This window comes from Heptranchias perlo, chromosome 40 (genome assembly GCF_035084215.1).
Source record: "Heptranchias perlo isolate sHepPer1 chromosome 40, sHepPer1.hap1, whole genome shotgun sequence".
NCBI lineage: Eukaryota > Metazoa > Chordata > Chondrichthyes > Hexanchiformes > Hexanchidae > Heptranchias > Heptranchias perlo.
This window is the reverse complement of record NC_090364.1, coordinates 6,456,219-6,475,524: the sequence shown is the minus strand read 5'-3', so window position 1 is coordinate 6,475,524 and position 19,306 is coordinate 6,456,219. Positions and strand designations below refer to the sequence as shown.

General features: G+C 46.1%; 1 protein-coding gene across 3 annotated transcripts in view; it reads left to right on the top strand.

Moving 5' to 3' along the window:
* LOC137305613 (putative uncharacterized protein C19orf81 homolog) overlaps positions 1-19,306 on the top strand; it is a 158,498-nt gene that overhangs the window by 2,124 nt on the left and 137,068 nt on the right. Inside the window, exons 1-2 of one of the 3 annotated variants that reach the window (XM_067974480.1) lie at positions 6,260-6,334; positions 16,061-16,193. In XM_067974480.1, the coding sequence (XP_067830581.1) occupies positions 16,142-16,193 (52 nt within the window). In that variant the 5' untranslated portion in view covers positions 6,260-6,334; positions 16,061-16,141. Of the gene's footprint in view, positions 1-6,235; positions 6,335-16,060; positions 16,194-19,306 lie in introns of those variants that run through there. The other 2 variants (XM_067974477.1, XM_067974479.1) reach the window with 2 other exon arrangements.

Sequence of the window (19,306 nt, the reverse complement as noted above, 5' to 3'; positions counted from 1 at the left end):
CACAATCAGAGGACGATCTATCAGCAACTAAGTCCGCGGTGGGCTCTCTAATACAGGTGGGAATCATGGCGGGAGCCCACAAATTACATAAAAGGTTGATCCTGGGTAATCGACTGGAGTCAGTGGTGCAGGCATGGAACGGATGGAAGTCCTGTCCCATCGAAGTGGCAGCGGGAGTCTGCCGCCCAAGAGGGTGCCTCGGATCACTCATAAAGGATGGTGTAAGTGGATTTTTCTGCTACTACCCCAGCAAAGGGTTGTTAGTCCTTCAGCAATAACTTCCGTGTGATTCGGGCCCGAGTGGTTATTCAACAAGAAGTTTTAATGTTGACTTACAACAGAATTATAATACAACTGTCTTCAACATTGCATTAAATGTCAAACAATTAATACAACCTGGTTCCCACGGACTCAAGATTGATCAGACTCGACCTCCGTAAGCTGCCTCCTGGCTATGGACTTCTTACTGTCCTGAGAGCTCTAACTTTTGGGAGGGAGCATGCCCTAACATTATACTATTTGGCTGCTTTGTTCTGCACGTAAGCATCCCGTCTTCACCTCCTAGTTGTTAATTATCTAGTCAAGCTGATGTCATATTAGCAACTCAAGATGAGCTGTTTTATGTAGCGTTACTAGTCACCTCGACCTTCATCTCTGTTTACAAGCTGTTTGTTCCTCTTAGATAAGAAGAGCCTACGCAGTCCTGTGTTCTGTTAACTCAGAGATGAGCGCCCTCTTGCTAAATGCCTAGACGCTATGTGAGATGGGATACTTGACCATGCTTGTTTTAAACCATATTCTTACAGATGGGCGCCTGGTGTGAGGTACTGGAGGTCGCCCAGCGCCCATTAAACTGTTCTCCAGGAACAGTCCGTGCCATCGGGAGAGGAGGAAAGAGAATCCGAGAAATAAAATAAAATGTTTAAAAATGAACATGCAAGATACATATGAGCCGTGCAGTGTCAGAATCGTTACCCTTTTAACTTGGTGCATACTTTACATGTACAGGAGCCGACACTACATAGAATTTAGAGCACAGAAACAGCCCATTCAGCCCAACTGGTCAGTGCCGGTGTTTGTGCTCCACATGAGCCTCCTCCCACCCTACTTCATCGCACCCTATCAGCATAACCTCCTATTCCTTTCTCCCTCGTACTTATCTAGCTTCCCCTTAAATGCATCTATGCTGTTCACCTCAGATACTCCATGTGGTAGCAAGTTCCACATTCTAACCACTCTCTGGGTAAAGAAGTTTCTCCTGAATTCCCTATTGGACTTAGTAGTGACTAAGTTATAATTATGACTCTTACTTTTGGTCTCCCCCCACAAGTGAAAACAACTTCCCTATATCTACACTATCAAACACCTTCATAATCTTAAAGACCTCTATCAGGTCACTTCCCTGGCCTTCTCTTTTCTAGAGAGACACACTAAGCCGTACAGTACCTGACAGGAGTGAATCATTCCCATTTATCCAGTGTGTATTGTGCAAGTATAGGAGTTGACACTACAACACAAATTAACTGTACAGTACCATAGGGGAATGAAGTGTTCCTGGTTACCTGCCAAATGCTATGAACCACTGAAAGATGCAGAGCGGATCCAGGCAGCAGATGGCAGCACGAAGCTGCACAGCACCACCGAAACAAGAGAGAAAAGACTTGCATTTATTACACGCTTTATTACCTCTCTCATAAATGTCTCAAAGCGCTTCACATATAATGAATTACATTGAAGTGCCATGACTGTTATTAAGTGGGAAAATGCACCAGTCAGTATGTGTACAGCAAGGTCTTACCAGCAGCGAATTCTATGAAGGCGCAGTTACTCTGTTGTTGGTGATGTTGGCTTAGGGAGGAATGTTGGCCGGGACATCAGGGAGAAGTCCCTACTCTTTTGGTATAATGCCTTGGGCTCTTTAATGACACTGAGATGCGCATGAGCCGTACAGCCCAGGAGGGGGACAGAATCGTTCCCGTTTACCCAGTGTGTATTGTACATGTGCAGGAGCTGGCACCGAAACACACGCACACCAAACCATATAGTACCAGGCAGGAGTGTATTGTTCTCTTTTACCCAGTGTATACTGTACGTTTACTGGGGTTGACACTGAGACACACACACACTGAACCATACGGTACCAGACAGGAGTGAATCGTTCCCTTTTACCCCCTGGTGTGCACAGGAAGATGCGGCCTTGGTTTACCTGAAGAATGTGATCTCCTGACGATGCAGCACTCTCTCTGCACGGCACTGGAGTGGCACCTTAGATCATGTGCTCAAGCTCTCACTCCTAAGCTGAAAAATACTAGTGAGGAATCCCAGGGAGGAAGAGCTAGACTTCAGAATGACTGGATCCATAAGGTAGCATCTCCCCTTCCCCCACCCCACCCACCTCCAGGTGCTGGTTCTCCCTGTTATGCAGTGCCACAGGGGCCAGCAGAGCTCTGCTACCTCACCTAAGTTGCCATCCTTCACGTGTAGGCAGTAAAGTCAGCAAATTTCCCTCCTGAGTTATACTGGTTTCTGGCATTACTCGGGCAGCAAGGGCTGGAAATTTGGGTATAACCTGTTCCCCGAAATCCCAGTCCATTTGCACAGTCGTAACGATTGTTTGGTGTCACTGCTTGCAGGACGCTGGGAGTTCATACCAAGGTTGGGGCGGGCATATTAGAATGAGCTGCTAGGCCGGAGAGGAAAATCCTAAGTGTCCACAAATTATTCAACCGTAGAGGGCATCACAGCCAAAGTCAATCTTGTGCCCACTCAATGTCCACACACGCCAACACACATGCACACATACACATGCACACCTGTGCCTGCACATGCACACACATACACCAATACACACACATACGCCATTTGGCCCATCTTAGCTCATCCATCAACAGCGATCTCACGGTCTCCCTTACCTTCCACAGCATCTACTGGTTCATAAATGATTGCAGGATTCTTGCCCCCACTTCCCTATCTGAGAGTCCATTCCACACACTGATCACTCTCTGGCATCCGTCCTAAATTTGCCTTTCCCCATTTTGACCCAGCAACCCCTTCGCCTCCTGTCACGGTTCAGTTTCAAGATCTACCTTTTCTGTGCTCTCTTCCACCACTCTCAGATCACCTCTCAGTCATCTCTTTTCAAGGCCAAAAAGTCCAAGTTTCTCCAGTCTTTTCTCATAATTTAGTCCTCTGAGAACTGCCTGGTGATTAACAAGGAGAACCAGGGCTGATTTTTAACCTCTCGAGCCCGGGGCAGGAGCCCTCTGCTGATGCTGCAGCTGAGACCAGCTCACTAATCATCAGGTGAAAATTCTAATTAAGGTTACATGCTGTCGCCGTAAGAAGCCAACCAATTGTCAACGGATTGTAATGAGTCTTGTAGTGTTTAAGGAGGCAAAAAAAGACATTAATGAGTGGACAACAGACACACACAGCTCTTCGCATCTGTAACGCAACTCAGTCAGGGACTGTTAATCACAATGGATAATTTGCCATTTGCTTTCACTTCAGGAGGGGGCAGCATTGTTCCTCACAGTCATCAGCGGCTGAAGAGAGAGACGGAATGGATTCTTCACTTGTGTTTCTCTGACATCAAACAGAGCCTTGGCAAAGATTGAGTAATTGCAGTCAGAAGCAAAGCGGTGGGGTGAAAACGAGAAGAAGTATGAATTGATCGAAACTGTTTCTCCTTCCTCAGTTTCTACAGAATTTTTGCTGCTCACCATGTCACTCGTGAGGGCTTCCGAATATCTGCAGACCACTTAGTCAGGTCTCAAACTACATTTGTCAGTTAACTACTGACCAAGTACAGATTATCCAGCTCAGGGGTGGGGGGTGGTGGGTGGAGTGGTGAAGGGACTGGGGAGGGGGGTAATGAAAGAAAATAAATAACTTGCATTTATACGGAACGTTTCACGATCTCAGGACGTCTCAAAGCACTTTACAGCCAATTAAGTAATTTTCAAAGTTTAGTCACTGTTGGAAACGCAGCAGCCAATTAACGCACAACAAATTCCCACAAACAGCAATGAAATAAATGACCACGTCAACTGTTTTAGGTGTTGGTTGAGGGATAAATGTTGGCCAACACACTGAGAGAACTTCCCTGCTCTTCTTCCCTGATCTTGTATGTCCACCTGGGCCTATACTGTCTGGAGTTTGGAGGGGTGAGCGGTGATCTCATTGAAACATACAGGATTCTGGGGGGGCTTAGCGGGGTGGATGCTGAGAGGTTGTTTCCCATGGCCGGAGGGTCAGGATAGGGAGTTGGCCATTTGGGACTGAGATGAGGAGGAATTTCTCCGCACGGAGGGTTGTGAATCTTTGGAATTCTCTACCCCAGAAAGCTGTGGATGCTAAGTTGTTGAATATGTTTAAGGCTGAGAGAGATAGATTTTTGGACTCTGGGGGATGTAGGGATCAGGCAGGAGAGTGGAGTTGAGGTTGAAGATCAGCCATGATCATGTTGAATGGCGGAGCAGGCTTGGGGGGTCGTATGGCCTACTCCTGCTCCTATTATGTTCTTAGAAGGCAGACGGGGCCTCGGTCTAACATCCCATCCGAAAGACGGCACCTATGACAGTGCAGCACTCCCTCAGTACTGCAAAGAAAGATCAATTTCAGGACTTGTTGCCTCACAGATAACATATCCGGCAATGAAGATTGGAATTGAGTCATGTCTTTGTGGTATTATCAGCAATCCGCTACCTGACCTAGGCAGGTCTGCAGTACTCCTGGGCACTCTGAGGATCTACTAGGCTCAGTAATAGAACCTGGAGGGGCAGACCTGTCACTGGGATGGGCGTTGTGATTCTTCCTACTCAGCGCCAGATAACCTTACAAACGATTCCCTAATGGGTAGATGGCCCTGGCTGGGCAAACGGTGGGAAGTCTGCCAGTTCACTTTCTGACAGACTGTGCAGTTTTAGTTCCAGCAGTCCCCTTACATACATTTTGGGGAGCGCCTAAGCTTGTGGCTCTTATCTCTTTGGATTTAGGTAAGTGGGGTGTGTCCTTAACAGGGAGAGTGTGTACACTCCATACTGGGCAAACAGACATTCAACCTGTGTGGATTTCTTACTAACTCAGTTTGGAGACTTTTTTTATTCATTCATTCATTCTTGGGATGTGGGCATCACTGGCGTTTATTGCCAATCCCTAGTTGCTCTTGAGAAGGTGTGGTACGCCTTCTTGAACCGCTGCAGTCCGTGTAATGAAGGTACTCCCACAGCGCTGTTAGGTAGGGAGTTCCAGGATTTTGACCCAGCGACCATGAAGGAATGGCGATGTGTGCCCAAGTCGGGATGGTGTGTGTGACTTGAAGGGGAATTTGGAGGTGATGGTGTTCTTATGCGCCTGCTGCCCTTGTCCTTCTGGATGGTGGCAGTCGCAGGTTTGGGAGGTGGGTAGTGATGGGTTTCTGTGTGAGTCAGCTATTCGACTGATCAGAAAGCTTTTCTCTCCTCTTTCGTCAAAGTAATGTTCTCTTACTGAGGTGCAATGGGGCAGCTGACAACCCTACTGTACCCTCTCATTCCTTACCCATGTCTTCATTTGTGGGACTAGGCAGTCAATATTGACCAGCTTTTCAACCAAGTGGTGCACCACAGCCAAGCCCAATCTTGTTCTCATTCGATATCCACACACACATACTTTCCAGCAGAGGTTACTGGATACCTCTCAGGAACAGGAACCCTTTTTCCTCTCGCCTCCAACCTCTCACTCTCTGTCGCAATCATTCTTGCCTCTCTCACTCTGTTTTATTCATCACACTGTGGCTCAGTGGGTAAATCTAATGCTGGGTGTGATGCTGGGCAAGGTCGCTCAGAAGGACCAAGGTGTTGAGTTAGCCAAACTCAGCCAGGGCAACTGTTAAAGTACTAAAATTGGCCTCAGTGCCCTTGGGATAGAAAGGGATGGAATCAGCCAGGGTTGCATTGGCTGCCAATATTCACTACCTAGACTCACATGTTAAGTCTAGGTTGTGAGTGTCGCTAGGCTATTCAACACATGAAGAATGGCCATTTGGATGAGGTACCAGAGGACAATCCCAGCACATTGCTGCTGCCTTCCCAATGTACCCCAGCAAGAGTCAGCACCTTCAGGACAAGAGAAAAGAAAAGCATTGGAAAGAAAGATTGGAGAATAGTTAATTATATATATAAAAGTCTTGAATCTAATGCATGGCCGTCACACTCCTAACGTCACACTTCAAAGCATCACACTTGCATTACAGGTGCGTTGTCGGCTCGTGTGGTGCGCGCTGACTCTCTGCATGCCTTCATAAGGGAGCTGGACCAGTTCTTAGCTGGGCAGAGATTGCATCATAGAGAAGGTAAGTGGATTAAACAGTTAACGGATGCATGGTCAATGTGATCTCCTGGACTGGTTTCGATCATCTAAAGGGGTCAGAGAGGAATTTTCCAGATTTTTTTCCCCTTATTGGCCCTGGGTTTTTTCCTGTTCTTTTTGCCTCTCCCAGGAGATTACATGGCTGCGGGAGAGGGGATAGAAAGTGTCTAGTCGATGCTCCAGCCACCATGAGTGTGGGGAAGGCTTGATGTAGCAGCTGGTCTTTTCCTGCCTGTCATTTTCATACGTTCTAAAACAAAGAGAGCCAGTCATTGACCTAGAGCCTGGAATTCATTGCCCTCTGATTGACTCCAGTTTCCAAGCAGCTACAATTGCTCCTGGATGTACCTGCTTAGACCACTACTGCACCCCCACCCCCCCCCCCACCCAATAAGGAGCAGTGGCCTTAAAGGGAGAGGCCAGGTTAGCAGATTGACGTCGTATCCTGTCCACCCAAGATCAGCGAGTGTTAGGAAACGCGTGCCATGTTCAGGGAGGATATCAGATGGGCACCAAAATAGCCGCAGCTCTTTGGGAAGGCGGCAGCAATGTGCCGGATTTCTGTCCCACTTCTCTCCATGACACAAGCAGCCACAGTAACGCTGCTTACATTAAACTGATTCAAATTTATCAAAGGGTGTCTGCCAGGCAATTTCTCTATACAGATGTGAGAAGAGACAGAATTTATTTGTCATCATGTCATCGCTGTAAATGGCTCAATAACACATTGCAACACAATTTATATCAACTTGTTGGCAAGTGAAAAAAAACCGATGGTACACACTTTTTGACCAAAGGCCGCCTCCCTTTAATTGGCTCCTGACACCATTCCCAACGCTGTTATTACCGCACCGGTCCGAACCACGGTATCCTCCAGTCATTCAGAGCTATGGTTCCATGGGCGCTCTCTGCTTCTTGATTGGACAAGTGGCCAGGTGAGTATGAGAGTGCCCTATCCTGATGTACACAATATGCACAAACACATACGCTCACACTTTCCAGAGAACTCTGGCAGATTTTTACTTTCGCTAGCCCCGCAGGATCAGCTAACTCCACGGTCTGATTGCCCTTTTTGGTACTGTCATTCAGTTACTACAGAAGCCAACGCAAAGTCCCTCACCCTCGTCAACTTCCCCCCCCCCCCCCCCCCCCACCACCACCGTCCATACCACACTCCACCGGCCCCCTGTCCCCCAGCGTATTTACTTGCAGAGTCCTTGTCCTCATTTTTAAAACCCTCCACAATCTTGCCTCACCCTTACATCCACATCCTCTGCTTCTCCAACTCCAGATTGCTACTCAATCCCCACTTCTGCTGCATTCAGAGGCCGATCTTTGAGCCACTGTGTCCTTGTTCTCTGGAACACTCTTCCAAAACCACTTCATATGCTGCTTCTTCGCCCCCCTGCCCCCCCCCCCACTTCAGAAGCCTCTCTTTTCAACAATGATTGCAGTCCCTTCCTTCTACCACCATCACCCGCTCCCAGTGTCCTAACTTCAACTCACCGTCCTCCTGTCCTTTGTACAAGATTCTGACATGTTCTTCCAAGACTAAGATAATACCAAAGTAAATTTTTGTGGTAACACTCTGTATAGTCACTCCGAACAATACAACTCTGAACAAGTGTATTTTCCACATATCTCTGAACATTTGTTCTTCTTGTGCTTTAAGTTTAAACTCTGCCTGATAACCATTTAGTGTTTGGCACTGACGGGTACTAAATTATCAGTCTTATGCAACGAGCCCATAAAGATTTCTTGTGTGGAAAATGGAACAAAATGATCTAGTCGCAGGAGCACTTCTGGGACTGGGTTAAGCCACATTCATGGGACAGTGTAGAGGGAGCTTTACTCTGTATCTAAACCGCGCTGTACCTGCCCTAGGAGCAGTTGATGGGGCATTGTAGAGGGAGCTTTACTCTGAGTGACTGTGTAACTGACGACGGTCCCAGATGTGCTCTATGCTGGGGGGGGGGGGGGGGCGGTGGTTCTACAATTGCCTTCAGCACCCATGGGGTAGGTTGGGGAAAAGTCAGCAGGGTTCCTGCTCCTCAACCTTGCTGGGAAATAGGCATCGTGAGAGGATAGGATTGGGCTTAAAGGAATAAAGGACTTGCATTTATACAGTGCCTTTCACAACCTCAGTCCCAAAGCGCTTTACAGCCAATGAAGTAGTTTTAAAGTGTAGTCACTGTTGCAATGTAGAAAATGCGGCAACCAATTTGCGCACAGCAAGTTCCCACAAACAGCAATGAGGTAAATGAGCAGATAATTTGTTTTAGTGATGCTGGTTGAAGGATAAATATTGGCCGGGACACTGGGGAAAACTCCCCTGCTCTTCTTTGAAATAGTGCTATGGGATCTTTTATATTCACCGGAGAGGGCAGACGGGGCCTCGGTTTAACGTCTCATCCTTAGCCGTAATGCCCTCCATGCTCAATCAGCTTGGTGAAACAGCACAAGCTCAAACACAAAAAATTGCCATAATGGGCCCGTTGAACTGCAAGCCAACACGAACCAGCCTGTGGGCAGAAGATTAGATGGGGTGGGGAGAAGAAAGAAATGAATTCAACCTGTGCACAGCGAGCGAGAAATCAGCGAGTACAGATGAAACTACACTGTGGGTTGAAAATGTGCGTAGGTTCCTACTTCTAATTGGCACTTTATCAGGAATTAATCAGAGGGATTTTTCACCATTACAGCAATTCATTCTGCTAAAGAAATTAGATTTCTAGAAATGAGCGCCTTGTGTGTTAATTTGTGAGTCTCCTTCCCTGGAGTCTGTCTGAATGGCATTGGTATCTCTCTAAAGCGACTCCAACACCTGCTGTCATCATTTGACACTGAGATTGCCTCTTTAAAGATAAAAATTCATATTTTGTAGCTATTATTAAATGATAATGAAATACGGGGGAGGAACAGTGACGGAAAGGTTCTTTACCTGGACATAGTTAAACCGTTCAAAGCCGATAGCTTTCTTCGACAGGGCCCTGCACTGTTGCTGTCAATGTGGATAGCTGCAAATATACCTACAGCATCTGATACAGAAAAATAGGTTAATGCGTTGCGTTGAAAAGAAAAGATGCTTTTCCATTCTGATTGAAGGGTCTCACCCTGGTTGAAGGATCACACCCTGATTGAAAGATCCCATGACACCATTGGAAGAAGAGCAGGGGAGTTCTCCCCTCTGTCCTGGCCAATATTTATCCCTCAACAAAACATCGCTAAAGCATATTATCTGGTCATTATCACATTGCTGTTTGTGGGATCCTGCTGTGCGCAAATTGGCTGCCGCTTTTCCTACATTACAACAGTGACTAACACTTCAAAAAGTACTTCATTGGCTGTAAAGTGCTTTGAGAGGTCCTGAGGTCATGAAAGGCCTATGTAAATGCAAGTTCTTTCTTTCATTGGCTTGTTGCACTCGTTTGTTGCAACGCAGATCCGATGTGATTGCCAAGTCAAGAGGTGGACACTTGAAACTGAAGAGAAATGGCAATCCTTTATAGTTGTAAACAATTTTACAACACCAAGTTATAGTCCAACGATTTTTATTTGAAATCTACAAGCTTTCGGAAGCTTCCTCCTTCCTCAGGTAAATCTGATGTGGAGATGCCGGTGATGGACTCAGGTAAATGTCAGGAGCTCCTTGAAGCCTACGCATTTATACATATAGAACAATACATGGTGTTTACAGACTGCCCCTGCAACTGCCCGTTGCCAAGGCAATCACCGTGTTCAGACAGAGAGGTGTCACCTACAGAACCCCCGAATACACATTCAACAAAAAAACAAACAGGAAAAAAAACAGAGAGAAAGAGGCAGAAACATCCGGAAGGCAGAGAAAGCCAGCAAATGACCCATTATATTAAAAACAGATAGCTTTTGTTCACTGGTGGGGTAACGTGTAGCGTGACATGAACCCAAGATCCCGGTTGAGGCCGTCCTCATGGGTGCGGAACTTGGCTATCAATTTCTGCTCGACGATTTTGCGTTGTCGTGTGTCTCGAAGGCCGCCTTGGAGAACGCTTACCCGAAGATCGGTGGCTGAATGTCCCTGACTGCTGAAGTGTTCCCCGACTGGGAGGGAACCCTCCTGTTTGGCGATTGTTGCGCGGTGTCCATTCATCCGTTGTCGCAGTGTCTGCATGGTCTCGCCAATGTACCATGCTCCGGGGCATCCTTTCCTGCAGCGTATGAGGTAGACAACGTTGGCCGAGTCACAGGAGTATGAACCATGCACCTGGTGGGTGGTGTCCTCTCGTGTGATGGTGGTATCTGTGTCGATGATCTGGCATGTCTTGCAGAGGTTACCGTGGCAGGGTTGTGTGGTGTCGTGGACGCTGTTCTCCTGAAAGCTGGGTAATTTGCTGCGAACGATAGTCTGTTTGAGGTTGGGTGGCTGTTTAAAGGCGAGTAGTGGAGGTGTGGGGAAGGCCATAGCGAGGTGTTCGTCGTCATTGATGACATGTTGAAGGCTGCAGAGAACATGGCGTAGTTTCTCCGCTCCGGGGAAGTACTGGACGACGAAGGGTACTCTGTTGGTTGCGTCCCGTGTTAGTCTTCTGAGGAGGTCTATGCGATTTTTCGCTGTGGCCCGTCGGAACTGTCGATCGATGAGTCGAGCGTCATATCCCGTTCTTACCAGGGCGTCTTTCAGAGTCTGTAGGTGTCCATCCCGTTCCTCCTCGTCTGAGCAGACCCTGTGTATTCGCAGGGCCTGTCCATAGGGGATGGCCTCTTTGACGTGGTTAGGGTGGAAGCTGGAAAAGTGGAGCATCGTGAGGTTGTCCGTGGGCTTGCGGTAGAGTGAGGTGCTGAGGTGCCCGTCTTTGATGGAGATTCGTGTGTCCAAGAAAGAAACTGATTCTGAGGAGTAGTCCATGGTGAGCTTGATGGTGGGATGGAACTTGTTGATGTTATCGTGTAGTCTCTTTAGTGATTCTTCGCCGTGGGTCCATAGAAAGAAAATGTCGTCGATGTATCTGGTGTATAGCGTTGGTTGGAGGTCCTGTGCAGTGAAGAAGTCCTGCTCTTTATAGAGCAGAGGTGGGTGGGAAAATCGAGCTCCGTCTTTCTCAAGAGTTATTGACTTACTCTTCTTCAAGCTGAAGAAGGCACACGGCATTTGTTTCCCCCTTCCTGTCAAATTATTCCCGAGTGTACCACAGGGACTGTGCATGAACCAAATCACAGGAATCATATGTAGCCTCTATCTTGCTGTTACTTTCTTAGTCTCACCATTTTTCATCCTATCTCTCTCAACTCTTTCAATTTTCCTGTGTTTTCTTCCCATCCTGCTTTCTCTCTGTCTCTCTCCCTCGCACACACTTTCTCTCTTGCCTTTTCTATGTTTTTCTTCAGGCAACTTTCTTTCTCTTTCTCCCACTGTACTTCAACTTCCTTTCTCCCTCCCAAAGCTCCCCCCACCCCCTCCTCCCCACTTCCCCTTTCATCTTTCTCCTCTCTCTACCCTTCTTGTTTTGTTTCCTCTCTACCTGTATCGCTCCTTTATCTATCCCCCTTTCCCTTCTTATGGGCATGTCTATTTCCTTCTCCCTACACCTCTCCTCATTTCCTCCTCCTCTCCCTCTTTCCCCAGCTCTCTCTTTGTCTGTTGATTAATGGTGCTGCATTTCCTGCCAAATAATTTGCTCCATGGGTGTGCAGGAGAAAAAAAATGCATCTTGGGATTAATTTACTGTTCTGTATGAATGACATATCACCCAAACGGGAATGTAGAGAGACAGGACTGAGCTAATCGATGGTGAAATAGGAGTAGCTCAGAGGTAAATTTGTAATCACACTTTGCACTGTGAGAAAACAAGTCTGAAAGGAGTGATGATTAGTAGCTCATAGAACTCAGGTCAGTAAAGCCTTTTAAAAAGCTGTTGATCCTAGTAACTCCATACTGTGCTACATCTATTTGTACTTCACATGTAATATTTTGTGCTCAAGTCTCTGGAGTGGGACTTGAACCTACAACCTCCTGACTTTGGGCTAAATGCGATACCACTGAGCCAAGGCTTAGATGTGGATGAAATGCCCATGTGGATTGGAGATTATATGAATGTGTGATTTAGGATATTGTCAGACACTTTTTTTTGAAGACACCACGTAAGATATTGAATTGCATGTTTGCTTACACAACACTGTGGAAGGCAGATAAAAGTTTCCTCTTCTCTCCCCACCCTCACCCCCGTGAGCTGGTGGGTAAAGTCATCACCCATCCAGCCAAACTCAGCAGCAGCAGCAGGTAGGGGCATTAGAATTGGCTTCAGTGCCCTTGGGCTAGGGAGGGGGGAAAAGTCAGCCAGGCTTCCGGTCCCCAATCACAATCCAGTGGCCTCTGCTGGAAAGTATCTGTGTGCAGTATATATAATGTATATTTGTGTGTGTACCTCCATGGACTCATCCCACCCTATCTCTGTAACCTCCTTCAGCTCTACAACCCTTCAGGAACTCTGCATTTCTCCAATTCCGGCCTCTGGTACATCCCCCATTTCCTTTGCCCCACCATTGTTGGCTGTACCTTTAGCCGTCTAGAACCTCAGCTCTGGAATTCCCTCCCCAATCCTCTTTGCCTCTCCACCTCTTTCTCTCCTTTAAGACGCTGTTTAAAACCTGCCTCTTTGACCAAGCGTTTGGTCATCTGTCCTGATGTCTTGTTCTTTAGCTCGCTGTCAAATTTTGTCTGATTGCACTCCTGTGAAGTGCCTTGGGAGGTTTTGCTATGTTAAAGGCACTATATAAATGCAAGTTGTTGTTGTATAATATGTATATGTGTGTGTATATGTATGTATACACACACACACACACACACATATATATAAATTATATGCACACACATGCATACTCACTATCTAGGACAGTGGAGTGAGGTACCAGGGGACGGTTGGTACATGTGGAGAGGTGGCCTAGTGAAACTCAGCCCCTTCAGGAAAGGAGGAAAGAAAATGAGAGATGTTCCATATTTTACTCTCAAAGGGACTGAAAGGTTTTCCTCAGGATACATTTTAATCTTTGAAAGCATGTTTTCATAAAACATGGCATTAATATTTTATGATTGTTTCACACACAAGGTGTTTATAACAGAATTGCCGTGGCACGATCTTACTTTAATCACTGCTTTAAATAGGCAAAGATTGCCAGGCTGTCTGCTTTCATTATTCCTATTGATTTTTGTGCAAATCGGCAAGGGAGAATGAAATGAATCTCCACAACAAGATTCATCAAAGCTGCTTTCACTTTCGTCAGACCTATAAGTTCATCTTGGACAATGTTCGATTACAGCCCTGAAATCAGCCATTGAATATCCAACATTTATCACAGAGACTGGGACAGAGAGAAAGAGGGGAAGACAGGAGGGGCAGAGGGACAGAAAGTGAGAGAGACGGAATAGAAAAGGTAGATAGAAAGAGAGACTGGGACAGAGAGAAAGAGGGGTAGATAGGAGGGGGAAATGGACAGAGACTGAGAGAGACGGAATAGAAAGGGCAGATAGAAAGAAATATAGACAGAGAGAGAGACAGAGGGAGAGAGAGAAAGAGGGGCAGACAGGAAGGGGAGATGGACAGAGAAAGGGAGAGAGAAAGCAACAGAAAAAGAAGAGCAGATAGGAAGAGAGATGGGAAGAGTGTTGATTCATTCAAATACAAATTAGATGGATTTCTTTCAGAGAATAATATACTGTATCCCAAAATATGAGTAATTTGAGAAATGACTTGTGGTGAGTGTAGCATGTTTGGGAAGAACAGGTGACTTTGGACCTGTGGTTTCCAAAGCTCTCCACCACAGGTGTTCTTGCTCACCTCATGTCTGGGTCAGTTGTAGACTAATTGATAGCCATGATTAGTCAACAACTCCATTATCCTTGTATCATGCAACTATAGGATGGTAGAAGGTGAACTAGATGGTCCTTGGTCTTTTTTCATCTAGCAATCCCCATATTCCTAGCTCTCAGTGAGGAGAATTTTTTTTAAAATCCTTTCATCAGGCAGGTTCACGCTCGGCTGTGATGCCCTCCATAGTTGAACAGTCAACCAACACTCACTGTCAAGACCACCACATGAAGACTGGCGACTTGTGTGAGGCAAAGGAGGGCAACCAATGATCTCTCAAACTGTATCCCATTTAGCAGAAGGGGCGAGGTAGAAAATTGTGAGGGGAACAGTACAAGTAAGAACTAAAAGGAATGAGGCAAAGAAAAAAGAAGGGATGAGATGATAATAGAGTCAGACAATGGGATGGGGGAGAAACTGGTTGAGAAATTGTTCATTTAATAAGTCTTGTGAGGATAGATGAAAGGCTGTTCCCTTTGGAAACTAATCTCTTTGGCAAGCATGTGCTGCACTCAGCAAAGGAACGGAGGGCCAAAGGCCTGCAAGATAAAAAATTTATGAGTGGTCACCATAGCAACTTAAATTACAACTGTGACTGGACCTTGGCTGTGATGTATTGAAGGCTCAGGTGAAGAGAGAGCAAGAGAGAAAGGTCAAGACCAAGGTCTGGTCAGGAACACCCTTCATGTTATGGATTAGGTTCACCTCACCACATTACTAATGAGGTAGTGGTAACTGGTTCTTGATAAAATCACAGTAAAACCTTGTTGGGGCCTTGCTGTGTATGTCATTTATGAACTAGCTGATGTTCTTCAGGAACGGGAGGGAGGAACCCAAAGACGAAGTCAGCAGCTGGTCTGGTGTCTTCAGTATAGCGCGCAATGCTGTCAATACTTGCAATTTCATTCGCGATTTATTAATTCTGCACTGTTGTATTAATGCATCTGATTCATAGGGACGGAAGAGAAAGAATTTCCTCCCCCGCCACCCCCTCCCCTCCCCTCCCCGTCCAAGCACCCACTCCCTCCACCCCCCCACCCAGTGCACCCTGCCTGAATGGAACTGACCCTGCTGGTATTTCTGGGCTGAAGCTACCAGCAAGGGCCTTGAAGTCTTCCCGAGCACTGTTTTGTCCCTTGGCATGGGCATGCACCCAAGATCAGGGGAGGAAAGTGGAGCACTGCTGTAGGCCTCAGTGACCTGCAGTGGTGGTAATGGGTGCCTTCTGGCCTCTTTTTTTTCAAAAACAACAGAAGGCCTCCAGCCTGGCTGATTCCCGAAAAGCAAGCACGTACCTATTTTTTGAGTTGTTGCCAGCTGCCTCTCAGATCCTCCAAGCTGAGGGGGCTGTGCACAACCTCACAGACCCGCTTTCAGTTGGCGTTGGAACGTATGGGCCTCTGATTCCACAATGTCAAGAATGTCATAGCAACAGAATCACGCTCGGCTGTGATGCCCTCCATAGTTGAACAGTCAACCAACACTCACTGTCAAGACCACCACATGAAGACTGGCGACTTGTGTGAGGCAAAGGAGGGCAACCAATGGTCTCTCAAACTGTATCCCATTTAGCAGAAGGGGCGAGGTAGATTCCACAATGTCAAGAGTGTGATTCTGTTGCTGTTGTCCTTGGTGGTTGAGGTCATGGGCTGGGAGGTGCTGATGAAGTAACCTTGGTGAATTGCCACAATGTATCCTGTAGATTGGACACACTGAAGCCACAGTGCTCCAGTGGTGGAGTGGATGGACACCGAGCCAAATTTACAAAGTTGCAAACAAAAAAAAATCAGCACAAGAAGTATTTAGGCCAAGTTTCCCACATTGTTTTAATTATATTTTACTTCCATATTGGCCTGTCTTTTGTTAAGGTAAATGCAATAACGACTGAAAATGAGAATGAAAAGCACCAACAGAAACAACACTGAAGTTTAAAATATTGGAATTCACTGATGGGATCAGCCCCGGTAATTTCCTTAATTTGGTGTCTACAGTTCAACGCTGGTGAGTGTTTACCGTCGTGTTAAAGACATCGTGGAAAAATCAAAAATTCCCTAATCATCAAAAGGGCAATTTTCTACTTAACAGTAATTGGACCAAATTACTGAGTCCGCATGTAAGGCCCAATGACTAACTGCTCACAAACACAGTCATGTAATTAGAGCCTCCAGATTTCGAGGTGCTTTTCCAGTAGGATGTGTGTTTTTCCTCTCCACCACACAATTCCACACTTTCTGGCACGTGCCATGCTTTCTTGGGAGTTTGGGGGAGTGGGGGGGCAGGTGCAGAGTGAAGGCAAGTCAATCTCTCGCAGAAGCAAAGGAAAGATGAGTCAACCCTGGGCTTCACTCATGCACCCCTTGGAGGTCAGGTACATCGTGTAAAAATTGGAATCCCCCCCAACTCTCTCTGCATACCTTCCAAAAGGAGCTCTTGACTGGGGCAGAGATCGCATCATATAGAAGGTAAGCGAATTAACAGTTAACGTACGCGTGGTCAATGTGATCCACTGGACTGGCTTCCATCGCTTGAGGGGGGGGGAGTCAGGGTTGGTTGGTGTAGGAAGTGTCTAGTCATGATGCCCTAGGCATGATTGACACCAAAATGCTGGAAATGTAAAATTACAACAAAATGCACAGCCCATGTAAAGAAAAAGTTGGTTAATATTTGGGGTGTCAATCCTTTTTGAAGCCTTCTGATATATTACCAGCATTTTTATTTTTTGATTCATGTTACACAAATAAAGTTTAACATGCTTGTTTTTTCAGTTCCGATGAAGGAAACACACCAATGCCGTTGATTGTTTATTCTCTCCACTTATAGTGTCTGACCTGCTGTGCGTTTCCAGCTTTTTCTGTTTTTGGTTAATGAAGATATTTGATGGGGAGCCTGGGGGCACGGGGAGCTGAGGGTCTCTGACTACAGCCAGTGTCAAACAGAGGGTAGAGGGAAGAGGTAAATTAGAATGCTGTGGCAAGGCCAGCGAGAAGGATTGTGTCGGTCCAGACCCTTTGGTCTTTTCTTACAAGAATGCAGCCTTAACTGTGTGTACGTGCAGCTGTGAAATCAGCGACTGTGAATCCCTTCCAGTGTTTTGATCCTGGGATTTATTGAGCCTGAATTACCTGCAGTGTGATGTGGTTAAAACAGATAAGAGTGGTGTCTGACTTAGTGGCTCTGGTTCTGATCTCCCAACTAATTGTGCAAGGGATTGCTTCTGGATATCAGTGCAAGGTTTATTTTTTTTTTAAAAACACCCATTAACTCAATAAACAACAGATTGGAGATCATTCCTCTTATAGCACGCTCCAATCTATCATTTAAATGAGTTTTTGAAATCATTCATAGCAGAATGTTGTGTACTATTGGGCTTGTTGGCCTCAGAGGAGAAATTGGCTCTTAACATCTTACTTGTGAACCAATGTCACACATGTGCCCCTGACAGCAGCTGCTACGTGCTTCAAATAGGGCAATTTACTGTGTTCCATATTTTTTTGAAACACAAATTGGATGTGTGCAGGTTAATGTGAATGTTAGGTTTATAGACCCAATTTCCATGGGTTTACCACAAGCCGGGTGAATTAGACCAGGGAGTGCTGCTATGGAGAGAGAATCACAGGAGGGATCGCGCAATCCTAGTGGGGAAGCTGCGCTTACAGAAAGTTCGGGCTGGATTTCTGGACCGTGATCCCTGTGGGAGCAGCTTCCCTTTGGAAATACGGCATCACCGCTTATTAGGGTTGCCAACTCTGGTTGGATGTATTCCTGGAGGATTCATCGCAATGACCTCCCCCCTCCAACCACCCCGCCCAGTCAAACAGCCATTTTTCCCGCCTCCAATATTTTTATAATGAACAAAAGTGTTCAAAGCAAATTAAAAATATTTTTATTCCCATATGATTTTCCTCCCAGGTTGCTCACAGCAGTGTCCAGGAGATTAATCTTTAATTCCTGGAGACTCCAGGGCAATCCTAGAGGGTTGGCAACCCCACCGCTTCTGTGTCTGTTCTAAGTACTTACCCAGTGTAAATCATCTGTGAGATGGGGAGAGAGAGAGAGGAAGGGAGAGAGAGAAATGAAAAGAGAGAAAGAAAGGAAGAGAGAGGTGGGGCAGAGATAGAGTGAGGGAAAGAGAGAAAGGGGGGAGATACACACTCATACACACACACGTATATACACACTTACATACACACATACACATTCACACATACACACACTCACGCATACATATTCTCTTACATACATACACTCACATGCACATACATTCACATATATGCACCCACTCACACATACCTACACTCAGATATATATGCACACACGTACGCTCACACACATACATACATATACTCACACACACATGCATGCACACACATACAGACTCACATACATACATGCACACATACATACACACATTCACACTCACATACATACACACCCACACATATTGAGGGCTGATTCAGGTTCACACAGCCCTCGACAGCCTGCATACTGCTTTTTCTAGACTGAGACCCGCAGCAGTAGTTCGGTTCCATCACGGTTATGCACATCACTGACTCACAAAATGAATCATTAGAAACCTTGTTCAGATTTTAAATAAATAAATGGTTGAACTTTGAAGCTCAAATGTTGGAAATGAATAAAGAGCCATTTACATTGAGCGAATTTGCATTTCTGATTTGAGAAGTCGTCAGGCACTCAGTCAACGGCAGTTTAAGGTGTCACCCTGATAAAAGCATTAATTAAATAACATCTAATCCGATCTTTTAGCAAGCAGTTAGTCAGCCAGGAGCGGGGGAGGGAGCTCACTGTTCCATCTGTTTTTGAAAAGAACGGGTTGACGTTCCAGCAAAGCACCGAGAGGCACCTGACTGATTTTAAAGAGGAATTTGAATGGAATTAGAGATTGAAATGAGGGGGGTGGGGGTGGTCGGCGGCGGCGAGAGAACCAAATAAAGAGAAAATGAAAGAGAGAGAGATTGGAACAGACAGGCAGAGGGCAAAATCGAAATTGAAACTTGAGAGCAACAAGAAAGGATAAATGAAAATGAGACAGAAGGAGAATGTGTCAGAGAAAGTAAGAAGTCCGAAAATAAAATGAGAGATAGCGAGCAAGAGGA